This window comes from Peromyscus californicus, unplaced genomic scaffold (genome assembly GCF_007827085.1).
Source record: "Peromyscus californicus insignis strain IS unplaced genomic scaffold, ASM782708v3 Scaffold_22__1_contigs__length_63687245, whole genome shotgun sequence".
NCBI lineage: Eukaryota > Metazoa > Chordata > Mammalia > Rodentia > Cricetidae > Peromyscus > Peromyscus californicus.
In genome coordinates, this window is record NW_026294525.1 from 28,223,930 (window position 1) to 28,238,928 (window position 14,999).

At 45.8% G+C, this 14,999-nt stretch overlaps 1 protein-coding gene across 9 annotated transcripts in view; it reads left to right on the forward strand.

Annotated features, from left to right (window-relative positions):
* The window catches only part of Map7 (microtubule associated protein 7), a 143,392-nt gene extending 130,555 nt beyond the window's left edge, over window positions 1–12,837 (forward strand). For all 9 annotated transcript variants that reach the window (XM_052751148.1, XM_052751147.1, XM_052751142.1 and 6 more), the window contains 7 exons: window positions 3,380–3,554; window positions 4,438–4,539; window positions 4,899–4,949; window positions 5,291–5,348; window positions 6,578–6,677; window positions 8,753–8,976; window positions 11,004–12,837. In XM_052751148.1, coding sequence (XP_052607108.1) covers window positions 3,380–3,554; window positions 4,438–4,539; window positions 4,899–4,949; window positions 5,291–5,348; window positions 6,578–6,677; window positions 8,753–8,976; window positions 11,004–11,014 — 721 coding nt within the window. In that variant the 3' untranslated portion in view covers window positions 11,015–12,837. The remainder of the gene's footprint in view (window positions 1–3,379; window positions 3,555–4,437; window positions 4,540–4,898; window positions 4,950–5,290; window positions 5,349–6,577; window positions 6,678–8,752; window positions 8,977–11,003) is intronic.
* Window positions 12,838–14,999: the final 2,162 nt, after the last annotated feature.

Below are 14,999 nucleotides of genomic sequence, written 5' to 3' on the forward strand. Positions count from 1 at the left end.
TACACCTCCACCCCGAACTATTTTTAAAATCAAATTTTCTTATTAATAGCAATATACCAACATGGATAAGCAAAGGTTTAAAGAGAGGAAAAGGTGTCATATCTAATTCAAGTAATCGCATACATTTTAAGTACCCCTTTCTGTTCTCTGAATGCTTGGAAAATGTATGTGCACATGCACAGGCAGATACATTTACAGATCCATAAGCACAGTGAAGGTACAGTTGCTTTTGTACTTAACACATCTCCAGCCTTCAAGTTTCTTCATTATCTTTGCATTACTGTAAAGATGAGTAATACTGACAGATGTGTTCTTTCGGATAAGACTCTTCTCAGCTGGGTAGGGTATTTAACTGCCCCAAAGTTGCCTGTCAGATATATGCTAGTGTGGCGGTTTTGGCGGAAGCATTACATGCAGGAAAGGCAAATCCATAACCAGAATAAGTATCTACTCCAGTGAGGACAGTAAGAAAGGAGCATTGTCCTTTCCATGGAGGAAGTGGTCCAGTGTAATCAACATGCCACCAGGTCACTGGCTGGTCATCCTGGGGAATGGTGCCATATCCGGGGCTCAGTGTTGGTCTCTGATGTTGGCTGATCTGGCCCTCAGCAGTAACTGTAGCCAGGTCAGACTTGGTGAGTGGAAATCTGTGTTGTCAAGCCTGTGCCTAACCCCCATTTCTACCATCATCACCACTTTGTTCATGGACCCATTGGTCAGTGACAGGGATGGCTGGGAAAAGAGGCCAACTGTCCACAGAACAGGTCATCTATCTACCTGATTATTGAACTCCTCCTCAGCTGAAGTCACCTTGTGATGAGCATTTACATGAGACACAAGTACCTTCACATCCTTTGCCCATTTGGAGAAATCTATCCACATACTTCTTCCCCAGATGCCTTTCAACAAATTTTCCAGTCATGCTCTTTCCAAGTCCCTCAGCATCTAGCCAGTCCATCAACTATAGCCCATCAGTGAACAACTGCACATCTGGCCATTTCTCCTTCCAAACAAAATGTGTGACCACGTGTAGTGCCTGAAGTTCTACGCACTGTGAAGATTTCCCTTCACCAGAGTCTTTCAGGGTTATCCCCTGTAATGGTGCAGCTGTCCACTTCTAGGTGGTACCTGCATAATGTGCAGAACCATCAGTAAACCAGGCCCTGCTCTTCTTTTCCTCAGTCAACCAACCATGGGGCACACCCCAGGAGGCTATAGGTGCATACTTCGCAGCAAACGGCATTGTTACAGGAGTAGAAATCCTAGGTACTTGGGCAACTTCTTCATGTAACTTCCTTGTGCCTTCAGAACCTGCTCAATTATGTATTAACCACTTCCATTTGATAATACATTGCTGCTTTGCACATCCTACTCTAGGACTTAGTGGGTCCGATAACACCCGGCTCATGGTAGACAGTTCAGGTCGCATGATAACTTGATGGCCCAATTGTCAAATGTTCAGTTTCCACTAAGGCTCAATAGCAGGCCATGTGCTGTCTTTCAAAGAGGGACTAGTTGTCTGCAGATGATGGTAGAGCCTTACTCCAAAATGCCAAAAGTTTCTTCTGTGGTTTACCTATAGGAGTCTATTAGTCTCCAAACAGCATCCCTGTCTGCCACTGCCACCTCAAGTGCCATCAGGTCTACTGGATCATATGGTCCAAGTGGTAGACCAGCCTGCCCAGCAGCCAGGACCTGATGGAGAGCCTTCTTCTGTTCCAGGCCCCACACGAAGCTAGTAGCTTTCCAAGTTATTTTGTATATGGGCCAGAGTAACATACCCAAGTAGGGAATGTGCTGTCTCTAGAATCCAAACAGGCCACTAAATGTTGTGCTTCTTTCTTGGTGGTAAGAGGGGCCAGGTGCAGTAACTTATCCTTCACCTTAGAAGGAATATCTCTGCATACCCCACTCCTGGTACCAACTTCTTTCTTAGTATTCTACTACTGTAAAGAGACACTATGACCACAGCAGCTCTTATAAAGGAAAACATTTAATTAGGACTTGCTTACAGTTTTAGAGATGTAATCCAGTCTCATCATAGCAACACACAAGCAGACATGGTGCTGGAGAATTAGCTGAGAGTTCTACATCCAGATCCACAGGCAGCAGGAAGAGCGAGAGACACTGGGCTTGGGCTTTTGAAACCCCCAAGCCCACCCCCTACACACACCAATGACACACTTCCTCCGACAAGGCCCCACCTCCTAATCCCTCCCAAGTAGTTCCACTCTCTGATAACAAAACATTCCAACATATGAGCCTGTGGGGGCCATTCTTATTCAAACCACCACAACCAGGGATGGTGTTCTAGTTTCATTCTGTTGCTCTGATAAAACACTCCAACCGGAAGCAGCTTAGGGGAGGATACAGCTCATTTGGCTTACACTTTCAGGTCATGGTCCATCTTTGAGGAAAGCCAGGGCAGCAGCTCAAGCAGGAACTTGAAGCAGAAACCACTGAGGAATGCTGCTCGCTGGCTTGTTCACAGGGTTGCGCTTTGCCAGCCTTCCTATGCAGTACTGCCTGCGGAGGACCAGGTTCTGCTACATAATTAACCATCAAGACAGTCCCCCACAGACAAGCCACATTCCAATCTGATCTAGACAGTGACTCCATTGAGGGACTCCTATCTCAGGTCTTCATTGTCAAATTGATGGTTAAAGCTAACTCTGATGGTTGCTTGACTGGACACCTAATAAGGCTGATGTCAGCGATTGTTCTTGACAAAGGTGGGGAGGACCTCAGGCCTGGTTAGGGCCACCCTATTGGCTGTGCCCACCCTTCGTTCCATGGGAAGTTTCCATGGCCTGTCCTCCTGACCTGGCTCAAAACATTATTATCTCATTTAAAAGGTTTCCTTGGTCCCGGAGATGTGGCTTATTAAGAGCCCTGGCTGCTCTTCCAGAGGACCTGGGTTGGACTCCCAGCAACCACATGGTGGCTCACAACCATCTGTAACTCTGGTTCCAGGGAATCAAGTTGCCCTCTGCAGGCACCAGGCACACATGTAGTGCACAGACACACATACAAGCAAAATACCTATACACGTATAATTTTTTTAAATTATGATTTCTTGTTGAGGTGTGGAGACTTAGTGGTTATTTCTAAAAATCACCTACATTCAGGTATTCTAGTCTCCCCCCTTTAAAAGATGAATTGTAGATCCCTCTGAAAATGCAAGTAGTCCCCAAAATGTCAGTGGTTGTATACTACAGACTGAAGCTGGAGAGGGAGGAAGAGCAAGCGTTGTCCCGTGACCGTGGGAGAATGTAGCCAAAGTGGGGGTTTCCTCCAGATCTTTGAACCACTGCCCTTGCATCCCCAGCCTCTCTTCAAACAGGTGTCTTCATGTGCCTTCATCCTTGTCTTTTCCCAGACAAAAGATAGAGGAATTGGCTCGAAGGATGGCTGAGGAGCGAAGTCGCCGGGAAGAAGAGTCCCGCAGGCTGGAAGCGGAGCAGGCGCGGGAGAAAGAAGAACTCGCGCTGAGGCTGGCTGCAGAGGAGCGGGAGCGGTGCGCGAGGGAGGAGGCGGAGCGCGTGCAGAAGCAGGTGTGGGCCGCGCCCCAGACTGGGTCTGTTTGCAGATGAGTGGGGTGCAAAGCTGGTGTGGGCCGTGCCCCAGACTGGGTCTGTTAGCAGATGAGTGGGGTGCAAAGCCGGTGTGGGCCGCGCCCCAGACTGGGTCTGTTAGCAGATGAGTGGGGTGCAAAGATGGTGTGGGCCGTGCCCCAGACTGGGTCTGTTTGCAGATGAGTGGGGTGCAAAGCTGGTCTGGGCCGTGCCCCAGACTGGGTCTGTTTGCAGATGAGTGGGGTGCAAAGCCGGTGTGGGCCGCGCCCCAGACTGGGTCTGTTAGCAGATGAGTGGGGTGCAAAGATGGTGTGGGCCGTGCCCCAGACTGGGTCTGTTTGCAGATGAGTGGGGTGCAAAGCTGGTCTGGGCCCTGCCCCAGACTGGGTCTGTTAGCAGATGAGTGGGGTGCAAAGCCGGTGTGGCCCGCGCCCCAGACTAGGGCTGTTAGCAGATGAGTGGGGTGCAAAGCTGGTCTGGGCCCTGCCCCAGACAGTCTGTCAGCAGATGAGTGGGGTGCAAAGATGGTGTGGGCCGTGCCCCAGACTGGGTCTGTTTGCAGATGAGTGGGGTGCAAAGCCGGTGTGGGCCCTGCCCCAGACTGACTGTTCGCAGATGAGTGGAGTATAAAGCATGTACTGATAGCTGCCCCAGAGGGGGCTGCTCCCAGATGATCAGAGCTGCTAAGCAGGTGCAAGGCACGCAAGGTCCACTGCTCCAGAAGTGGGGGACGGGACACCTCCAAGATGAGTAAGGGATCGCACACCACCGTGGCCTCCACCTGCCTCTGCCTGACAGTGTGGGGAGCTGGGTTGCAGGCGAGCCAGCCTGGGGATAAGCAGCAGAAGCAACTTGTTTTCAGAAAGAAGAAGAAGCCCGAGCCCGTGAGGAGGCGGAGAGGGCCCGGCAGGAGCGGGAGAAGCATTTCCAGAAAGAAGAGCAGGAGCGTCTGGAGAGGAAGAAGGTAGGGCTGGGGCAGAAGCCTGGAGCCGGCATGGTTCCGCTTCCCTCCTGGATCTCAGGTTGCCTGAAGACCGAGACACCAGAGCTCTGGTCAGGAACAAAATGTTCTACCTTTGCCTGAGAAATGGCCCTCAGTATTAATTCCAAGAAAGCTGCCATTTCCGCCTTCCTCGAAGCAGTTACCTCTACCACAGAAGCTAAAATGGCTCCAACCTCTGTTAATAACTCCAGTTAGGATGAAGAACTCTGAATTACACTTTCTCCACGTCTTAATAATCCGCTACTTCTGTTATTACCGGAATGCGTCGGGCTGGCTGGTCTCCTGTATCTCATCCCCTCTCTCGTGTGTTCTCTTTGCAGAGACTTGAAGAGATTATGAGGAGAACCCGGAGGACAGAGACGGCAGACAAGGTGCTGGCAGGGCCTTTTCTAGCTCCTCTTGTGTTCTGTGAGGCGAGGTCTCATGTCCCCCAGGCTGGCCTCGCTGAACATGAACTTGAACATCCTACACCTCCTGCCTCCTTTTCCCTGTGCCGCACTAGCAGTAACTATTCTGGATACTTCTTTCTTTCTTTTGTTCTTTCTTTCTTTTCTTTCTACCTTCCTCTCTCTCTCTCTCTCCCTTTCTTTCGTCTTCATACCCCCATCCCCTTGGAGGTCAAACCCAGGTCCTTACAGGTGCCCAGGGAGCAGCATTCCACCACTGGGAACTTCAATTTTAAATTTTTACACTGATTTTCTCCTTTTTCTAGAAAACCACTGAACAAAGAAACGGTGACATAACCAAGGGCGTTCTCACTGGAGAGACAGGTATTTCTACCAGTGAATTCAAGTCGGGTGAAATGTTACCGTGGAGATCAGCGTGGGGGGTGGGGGGCTACACTCATGTCCCCTCTGAGGGCTTCAAAAAGAGTTTTTTAAGATTTGTATGTGTCCGTGCCCGTGTCCGTGTGTGTGTGTGTGTGTGTATGTGTGTGTGTGTGTGTATGTCCATGTCTGTGTGTGTCCGTGTGTGTCTGTCTGTGTGTGTCCATGTGTGTGTGTGTCCATGTCTGTGTGTGTCCGTGTGTGTGTGTGTCCATGTCTGTGTGTGTGTGTGTCCCCATATCTGTGTGTGTGTCTGTATGTCTGTGTCTGTGTGTGTCCGTGTCTGTGTGTCCATGTCTGTATGTCTGTGTCTGTGTGCACACACAGAGGCCAGAAGAGGATGTCTGGTTTCATTGTAACTTGTTCGTATACTGTGGTCTTTGGGCGGATTATTATTTCTTGGAGATTTTAAAAGAAAGGATGACTTAAATAAAAATGAAATTAAGCTTAGTTTTCTACTCCTGTCGAGTTAAGATTGGTTTTGTTTCTGTGTGTGATTTGTGGATGGTGGAGAGCTCCTGCTTGGCGACTGTGTTCTAGCTGTATCAGTCTGGAGAACACTCACAGTGGTGGCGTTTTCAGCCTATCTCAGTCCTGTTTTCCTTTGCTCAGAACTGAACCCACAGCCTCAGCTACAGCCTCACGCATGCCATTCGCGTATTCCACCCTCCCACCCCCACTGCATAAGGTGGTATTTCCAAGAATGTTACCACTGATACGGGCTATTGAGGTTTATAAGACTTGAATTGAACCCATCCTAGATTTGAGTCAGATGTCAATAACATCGCCTTAAGCTGGACTCCAACATCGAGTAGAAAATTTGGTGGCAAAGTTTGGGACAGCAGCACACTGTGGCCTTCCATTTGTGAAATGTGTGTGTGTGTGTGTGTGTGTCCAGAACTAACTTAGTACAAACAAAAAAATAAAATAGTGACATTTATTTCTGCCTTGCAGTCCACTGAGCAGTAGGAACTTTGCCCATGTTAAAGGATTTAATCCCCACAGTAGCCTGCCAGGCAGGTACTGTTATCCTGGAAGGGTTAGGGTTTGACTTGCCCGGCGTCCCACAGGTAGGAAGTTGTGGAGTCAAGTCGTCTATCCAAGTTCTGGTTCCTAGGGGTTGGGTTTGACTGGAGGATGTTAGTAACGTTTGCTCTCCTCGCTGTGTACAGAGGTGTCGTCCCTACCATGTATGAACTCTCCAGGACATGGAGAGTCTGCAGACAGCCCACGTGGTGTCACCTTACAGCAATCAGAAGTGACCACAGAGAGGTGAGTTAAAACCGAGGACTTGTCTATTGCCATATAGAGTGCAAAGCACTACTGTCTTCACCCCCAGGTGGAACGCCAGAGTTTTAACTGGAACGCTTATTTTTAATCTGTCTCTTTAGTTTTTTTCTGGAGCTTGTAACTCTCAGTAAGAAAAGGGAAGTCGCTTTTTGCTTCACTCTTCATGGTGAGGTTGGAGTGACTGTTGAAGGATATTATAGCCAGCCCTACTGGTGCAGGTTGGCAGTCTCTGCTTCTTGGAAGGTTGAAGCAGGAGGCTAAAAATGCAAGGCTAGCCTAGGCTACAGAGAGAGCTCAAAGCACTGGTCAGCTTAATACAGAGAAGAGGGGAAGGGGAAGGGGAGGGAGTCGGTTCATCCTGTGCTAAGAGTATTTGAATGCCAGTATTTTTGATATATCGGAAAGCCAGGTACAGTAACCTCAGCACTTAAGAAGGAAGCTGAGGCAGGTCAGGACTACATAGCAAGATTGTTTAAAAAACGAAACAGGTATGATGGTTGGTTCATGCCTGTAATTCCAACATGTAGAAACTAAAGCAGTTGGATTTCTGCTTATTTGAGGAAAGCCTGGGCTACAGAGTGAGAGCCTGTCTCAACAACGAAGAAGAACACACAGAGCAGCAGGACACAGTGGCACACACTTGTAACCCAGCCCTTAGAAGATTGAGGCAGGAATATCCAAAGTTCAAGGTTATCCTCAGCTTCATTTCATTGAGTCTAGCCTGGCCTACGGAGTGAACAGGGTGAGACCCTGTCTCAGAAAAAAAGAATAAATAAATAAAACAGAGAGACAGAGACAATGAGAACTAATTTACATTCCCATCAGCCATGTATAAGGATTCCTCCGTGCCCATCACATCCTTGGCGGGATTCTTGTCAAGGCCTAGCCATTTTCCTCACGTGTCTTCTTTCTCCGTCACAGAATCCCCACTGAAAGCACATAGAAGTGTATAGGGGTCAGGCTCTCACACTGGTTGGCCTAAAACTCAGTGTAGACCAGGCTGGCCTCAAGTTTGCAGAGATCCTCCTGCCTCAGCCTCTGAGTGCTAGGACCATAGGTATCTACCACCATGCCCAGAAGCACATGGAGCTGAAGGGCTGGGACCAGCAGGATGGCTCAGCAGCTAGAGGTGACCGTCGCCAACCCTGATGACCCGATTCCATCCTCAGGACCCACGTGTTGGAAGGAGAAAACTGTCTCCTGTAGGTTGCACCTCTGCATGCACACATGGCATGTGTATGTACATGCTCACACACAAATAAATAAATGTCATTTCTCTTTAAGAATTGAAAGCCAGAGCCAGGCGGTGGTAGTGCACACCTTTAATCCCAGCACTTAAATCCAGGTAGAGCCAGGCAGATTTCTGTGAGTTCGAGGCCAGCCAACAGAGCACATTCCAGGACAGGCATGAAAACTACATGGAGAAACCCTGTCTCAAAAAAAAAAAAAAAAAAACAGAATTGAAAGCCAGGCATGGTGGTGAACACCTTTAATCCCAAGAAGAGGTCTCTGTGAACTCAAGGCCAGGCTGGTCTGCATAGTAAGTTCCAGGATAGTCAAGGCTATATGTAGACACCCTGTCTCCAAAAAAGAAGAAAAGAAGAAGAGATGAAGGACATTGTAGCATGTTTCTTTTGTTAGTGATCTGTTCCAGCAAATTGTCCTATGTGATAAGTGTTATAACAAAGAAGCTTTTTTAAATCTAAGATGTAAATCTGTCACACCTCCCCTACCCCCCATCACATTTGTTATAATGCTGTGTTCAGTCAATCTTGTATATTTATTATTATCGAGGGGCAACATGCCAGGGCACACGGGTGGAGGCTAGGAACCAACTCTGTAATGCCAGCTCCCTCCTTTGTGTGGATTCTGGGGAGCAAACTCAGGTCATCAGGCTTGCATCATGCGGCAGCAAGCCCCCCACCTGCTGAGCAATCCCTGTGGCCCTCACTTCCTGGTGCATTTCAAAGCGGTAAAATTATTTTAAAATATTTTTTTTTTCCTAAAAATAAGCTTAATTCTAACTCATTCTACTTCTGACCTTTCACGTTCCCCAGTTCTCCGATTTCGGAAAAACAGCCAAATGAAAATGGAATGTCTGTGCAAAATGAAAATTTTGAAGAAATTATAAACTTACCTGTTGGCTCAAGGGCATCCAGATTAGATGTCACCAACAATGAGAACCCAGAAATTCCTTTGAAACCAATTTTGGCCTTTAATGACGAAGGGACGCTTGGGCCCCTACCTCAGGTAGATGGTGTGCAGACACAACAGACCGCAGGTGAGCTGGTCTTCAACCGCCTTCTGAAGTTGTCGGGACTGGTCCCCAAGAAAGGGTGAATGGTTGTTTTGTTCTTTGGGAGCACAAGTAAGCCACTGTAGAAAAGATTGCACATGGGTCCTAGAAGTTGGATTTTTGAGTTGCTTCGGGCAACTTCCAGGCCCTTTCTGCCCTCCCATTCAATCTGCATCACCCTTTGAGCATCCATCCGCCAGCCTTGTCGAGCAGCACTGGGTGCCAGGCATCAGAGAGGCTTCATGTTGAACTAGACTCTGCTGTAACTGATGCGCCACTGGGCCAGCTTCTTCCCTGGAATCAAGGCTGGGCTTTGCCCCTCTTCCTCAGGTCTTCAGTACATGGAGACTGCCTTGGGTTTTCTTGCCGTTTCTCTCTCACTTGTGTTTGGTAGCCTTGGTTCATATGTTGCTACTGTCTTTAAAACACAACACACCACAGTGAGGAGAGCCGTAGTGAGAACAGCACTCTGAAGCAGGGTCTCCCAGAGCCTGACGGTCTTCCACTCCTTGTTCGTGACTACTGAGCCTGCCTGGGCCTCACTGATGCAGGCGTCACGACAAGCTGACCCGAGGTCTTCCTGCAAAAAGAACAACAGCCATTCTGGCAACCAAAACAAAAAGCAGCAATATTGGGCTGGAGAGATGGCTCAGAGGTTAAGAGCACTGACTGCTCTTCCAGAGGTCCTGAGTTCAATTCCCGGCACCCACATGGTGGCTCAACAGCCATCTATCATGAGATCTAGTGCCCTCTTCTGGCGTGCAAGGTTACATGGAGGCAGAATGTTGAATACATAATAAATAAATAAATCTTAAAAAAAAATTAACAAAAAAAAAAAAGCAGCAATATCAAATATTTCTAATTCGGTGGTCGTTGCTGGCTCCATAACACAACCCCAGCTATGTCAGGAATGAGTAGAATAGGCCTAGATCTCTATCTCAACAAGCCTGGGTTTGTCTACCCACCTTCCCAGCAGATCACATTCACCAGCATTTCTTTAGACGGTGCTTAGTGCTTAGGGAGAGAACTGGCCGAATCCCAGATATGGAACTGGAGTCAGTAGAGGGGACTGTGCTCCAACTGTTTCCAGATATGGAAACGGAGTCAGTAGAGGGGACTGTGCTCACACTGTTTTGCCCGTGAACACTTAACTCTAATGAGTGCAGAGGCCCCTGATGAGCCAGTCCCCAAATGAAACTTACCTTCTTTTCTCCTCTAGGGTATTACTGGCTTTATTTAGTAAACACCATCCTCTAGGCTGTGAAAATGGTTGTCTTGCCCCCTGGGGTCTGGCCTTGTGATGGTTCAGCCTTCAGAACCAGCCTGCTCAATGTTCTGTTGGTGGAAACAAACATGGCGGCAGGTCCTGATTCCTGATATCACAGCCCAGATGTGCTGGGAAGAAAAAACTTCCAGCTGCTTTTCCGCTTCACTTCCCATGTTCTAAACCGTCCCTTAGGCTAGCTGTCCTTCCGTTCTCCGTGCTCGTCCATCCCCCCCACTGCCTCTCCCTGGGAAGTAGTCTAGCTTCCGATGAGTGGTGTGGCGGTCCTTTGGGTGACTACTTATTGATAACCATTCCTTCATCCTCCACTGAAGTTTGGAGCCCTAAGCATTGAACACTGAGGGTGCTAGACAAGTGAAGGTAGTTTTCTTAGACGTTATGGATTTAAATGATCAAAGCATGGAGTTTCTGAGTCAGTGATATTCCCTGAACTGAATGGAAAGGGCATGCATTTTTCCTAGTACTGGCATTAACTTAAATATGCTTACGAACCCCAACACACTCTCCCGTTCTTGTTTACCTTTGGTGGTTTTGTGGTGCTGGAGAATCGACCCAGAGCCTCATGTATGAGCCATACTTCCAGCACCACAATATCCTTATACATGATACTATATATAAAGTCATGGTGATTTTCTTTTAGAAATATAAGATATTGCCATTGTATTCTGTAAATGCGATTTTAGATGAATCTGTATTAATCTCTTTTCTTTTCTGTCTCCTCATGTAGAAGTTATATGAACATTTCCTCTGAAGAACCAAAGCAAACATTTTCTACAATTAATGGAATTTCAGGCTCCAAAGGACCACCTCCCTCCAGTTTTCTAAAGAGTTCTCAACCATGATTTTGAAAAGACTTATTAAAGCCAGCTAAAGACAACAGACTGGGCAGCTTTTCTAATCATTTTCGCCAATAGAAAGAAATGCTCCTTAATCTTGATACCTTGAGGTGGCTTTTCCAGTGTGTTCCTTCTTAGAAAATCAATATTTTTCTGCATTCTTTAAAAAAAAAAAAAAGAGCACTTGACTATAAAAGAAATGGACTGGCAAAGCATGATTTTTCACACAGATCTTTTAATTTTTAAACTTCAATATATAAAATTGGCAAAAATAAAAATACCTTTTACAATGTAATACTTGAAAATGAGTACCTCTCTACTCTCCAAGTAAGAGTGAACGGGGTTGTTTTAAGCAAACCTATTTGTTTGAATGTTACTACAAACACTGTTTGTAGAGGCAGAAGATGGTCAGGCCACCGGGCTCTTGGAAACACAGCTTGTACATGGGCATCCTGCAGACCCAGCTGCCACAGTCTTCTTGGGACTCCTTTTACAGAACTATACCAACAAGTTTGAAAATGTGAAAACATTTTTTTTTTCAGAGCAAGAAAATAATTTGCTGTCCTCTTAAGTAATGTATTTATAAAAAGGTTTTTTTTTTTCAGATAAATAAATTAGAACAATGACAACTCTGCAGATCTGCTCTAATAGATGCACTCCGTCTGCTGCCGTGGGAGAATGTTAGGATGATGCAGGGCTATCTCTGAAGTCTGCGTGTTGCTGCTGTCCCCAGTGACGGTGGGACTATATCTCTTTGCCTTACGTGATCACAAATGATGGGGGAGGGGGGAGATAAATATTTACTGTTTCTTTAGATCAAAAAAGAGTCTGGTTCTGCTCGTTTCAGAGCAGTGATAAAATGCTGGAGTGGCGACTGTGTGTGGGACAAGGACCTTCGTGGGTGTCCTGGGTCTGTGTGGCGTCCGTCAGCTCTTCGTTTCTTGTCGTCATTCTCCACTTTTGCTGCTGAGCCTAGCTGTACAAACTTGCACTTTCATTTGCTAATATAAATTCAATTTTATTTTCCCACTTCAAAGACAACTAATGAGAAATGAAGAAGGGACTGCTGGGGGAAATGGTTTTATGTGGAGTGTTAATGAAAGATAAATTTCTACCACTATGATGTATTGGTTTTATACAAAGAGCGAATGATTAATCTACAAGATTTAATGAGAGGTTATTCATCTATTGGATTATTTCTTTTAAATCCAAGCACATCATCTTTACCAACAGTTTGTAATTTGTTAAAACATTAATTTGTGGGGTTTTCCTATTCTTTGGTTGTCCATGTACATCTAGATACTGTATTAAAAAAATTCTGTTCAACAAAGTTGTTTTATTTATTTAAGTCTATCAAACATGAAACACCAATAAAATCTATGGCATAGTTTCACCTTTAGGATTTTCACATGTTCTAACTTGGTTCAGGTGCACACACATCCCGTCAGCAGAGAGGTCTTCTCCCAGTCATGAGGCCACACACTCTACTACCAAACTATGCCTCTGCCCCATGGTTAATTCCTGAGTCTTCAAATTACCTTCCATTTTAATTTCAGTGGCTTTCCCCCAGCTCCTGTATGGGATAGGTTTATTTAAAATTCAAAGTAAGCATTGTGTTTTGGCTAAGTTGTCTTTATATGTTTATATATTTAAGCTGGTGTACTCATTAACAAACTAAAAGCTAAGTAATCAAGTTTTAATTAAAGGTGCTTGTGTTTCATTACATTTTGTTAAGAGTCACATTGCCAGACAGTGAGTTTGACCTTTAAAGTGACTGGGCTGCTTTCTGTCAGCTCTTGAAGACCTCAAGGAAGTCTTCAGGAGGGCACTCCATTTCAGTGGCGTGCTTGAGGGTCATGTAACCCTCACCATGGAATAGGTTTGCGTGGCATTTAGTTGCTCTTGACACTCGACACCCTGCACACTGTGTAGGTCAGTTTGGTCACTCCCCAATCAGAGGCTCATTTAAAAGGAGCTTCTGGCTGCTACCGGGTAGACCTGGATGTTTCTCCTGCACCTCCTCACTACCTGAAACAAATTCAATTACTCACAGGGATACAAAGTAGCAAGCACAGCCTCTGGCAGCTTGGGCAAGTCCCTTCCGTGTCCATAAAAGCTCCCACCAGCGTCTTTCCGGAAAGACTCATGTGAGATTCTAACTAAAAGTCATTAGCTTACACAATCTGCTAGGTTCTTAAACTTCATTTCAAGCGTTTTGACTCCATACAGTGTTCCTGGCAACTGCTTCCCTTTCAAGCTGCATTCACCAAGGAAAAACCTATAATATTCCTTATGCTAACCAACACTGCGGTTGACATAGATGATAAATCTGATATTTCACATGCTATCTAAGGGACTCGCAAGGCAAGATAGAAGTTAAGTTACATGTGCATAAATATGCATTGTAAGACTTCTATGGTTTTTTTTGTTTTTTTTTTTTTTGCAGTGGGGGGTAGTGTTATTTGAAATGGGGTATCATTTTGTAGCACAGACTCTATCTCAAACTCATCATGCTCCTGCCTCAGGCTCCTGATCCTGGAATTACAGTGGGTTACCACACCAGCTCACATTCAAAGTTTATCATTGTGACTTTTGAAAACATTTCTTTAAAATGGTCTTACTGTTTAGCCCAGGTTGGCCTTGACCTCATGGCAATTCTGTGTCAAACTCTGAGGCTGCTGTTACAGGTGCTGTCACTACAACCCAAATTATCAAATTATTGCATATTAAATTTAACAGTCACCGATAAGTTCATATATCTTAGTGCAGTTTTTAAAGAGATAGTCTCACCATGTCGTTGGATGCTCCGTTCATATTTTCTTCTTGCTCACTCTTGTGATCGCTCTCTATGAGACAGTTTCACTAGCCTCAAATTGCCATCCTCCAGTCTCTGCCCCTCCCCCTTTTAACCAATGGAAATCAATTACTCTTAAAAGCCTTTTCTGTGTTGAACATTAAAACACACAATGAGCTGTAAAATTGGATCAGGTTAGCAAATGCGTGTTTTTGAAAATTAGCTTTCAAGAAACATCCTCTCTTCCTCCCTGTATGAAAACCAAAGGACACTTAAAAATATTCTAGGTTGGGCTGGCAAGATGATGGCTCAGCCATTGATGGTTCACAACTGAAACATCAAGAGACATTCTAGGTTGTCATTTCCTTACACCTGGTTGGCCCCTCACTGTTTGGCGGAGACACTTTGAAGGCTTTGAGGAATGTGGGAGAAAAGGGTATCATGTAACCAGAAGGGATGTTTTGTGTTGATTGCAAGTTAATTGTTTCCTGATGACTCTGGTTTTTATGTCTGACAGATTTGACTACAAGTCTTAGCAGTGGTAAGTCACTTTAGCAATCAGTGCCAAGATTAAGAAAGTTAAGGGCTGGAGAGGTGGCTCAGAGGTTAAGAGCTTGCTCTTCCAGAGGTCCTGAGTTCAATTCCCAGCAACCACATGGTGGCTCACAGCCATCTTTAATGAGATCTGGTGCCCTCTTCTGGCCTGCAGAGATACATGCAGACAGAACACTGTATACATTATAAATAAATAAATCTTAAAAAAAAAAAAAAAAAAGAGGGCTGGAGAGATGGCTCAGAGGTTAAGAGCACTGGCTGTTCTTCCAGAGGTCCTGAGTTCAATTCCCAGCAACCACATGGTGGCTCACAACCATCTGTAATGAGATCTGGTGCCCTCTTCTGGCCTGTAGGCAGACATGCAGGCAGAACAGTGTATACATAAATAAATAAATCTTTAAAAAAAAAAAAAAGAAAGTTAAGAAGAAATGTAAATTATGTAAAGTATGCGCTAAAAGAAGTAGCCATGGCCTGGAGAGATGACTCAGCAGTTAAGAACACTGGCGGCCAGAGGTCCTGAGTTCAATTCCCAGCAACC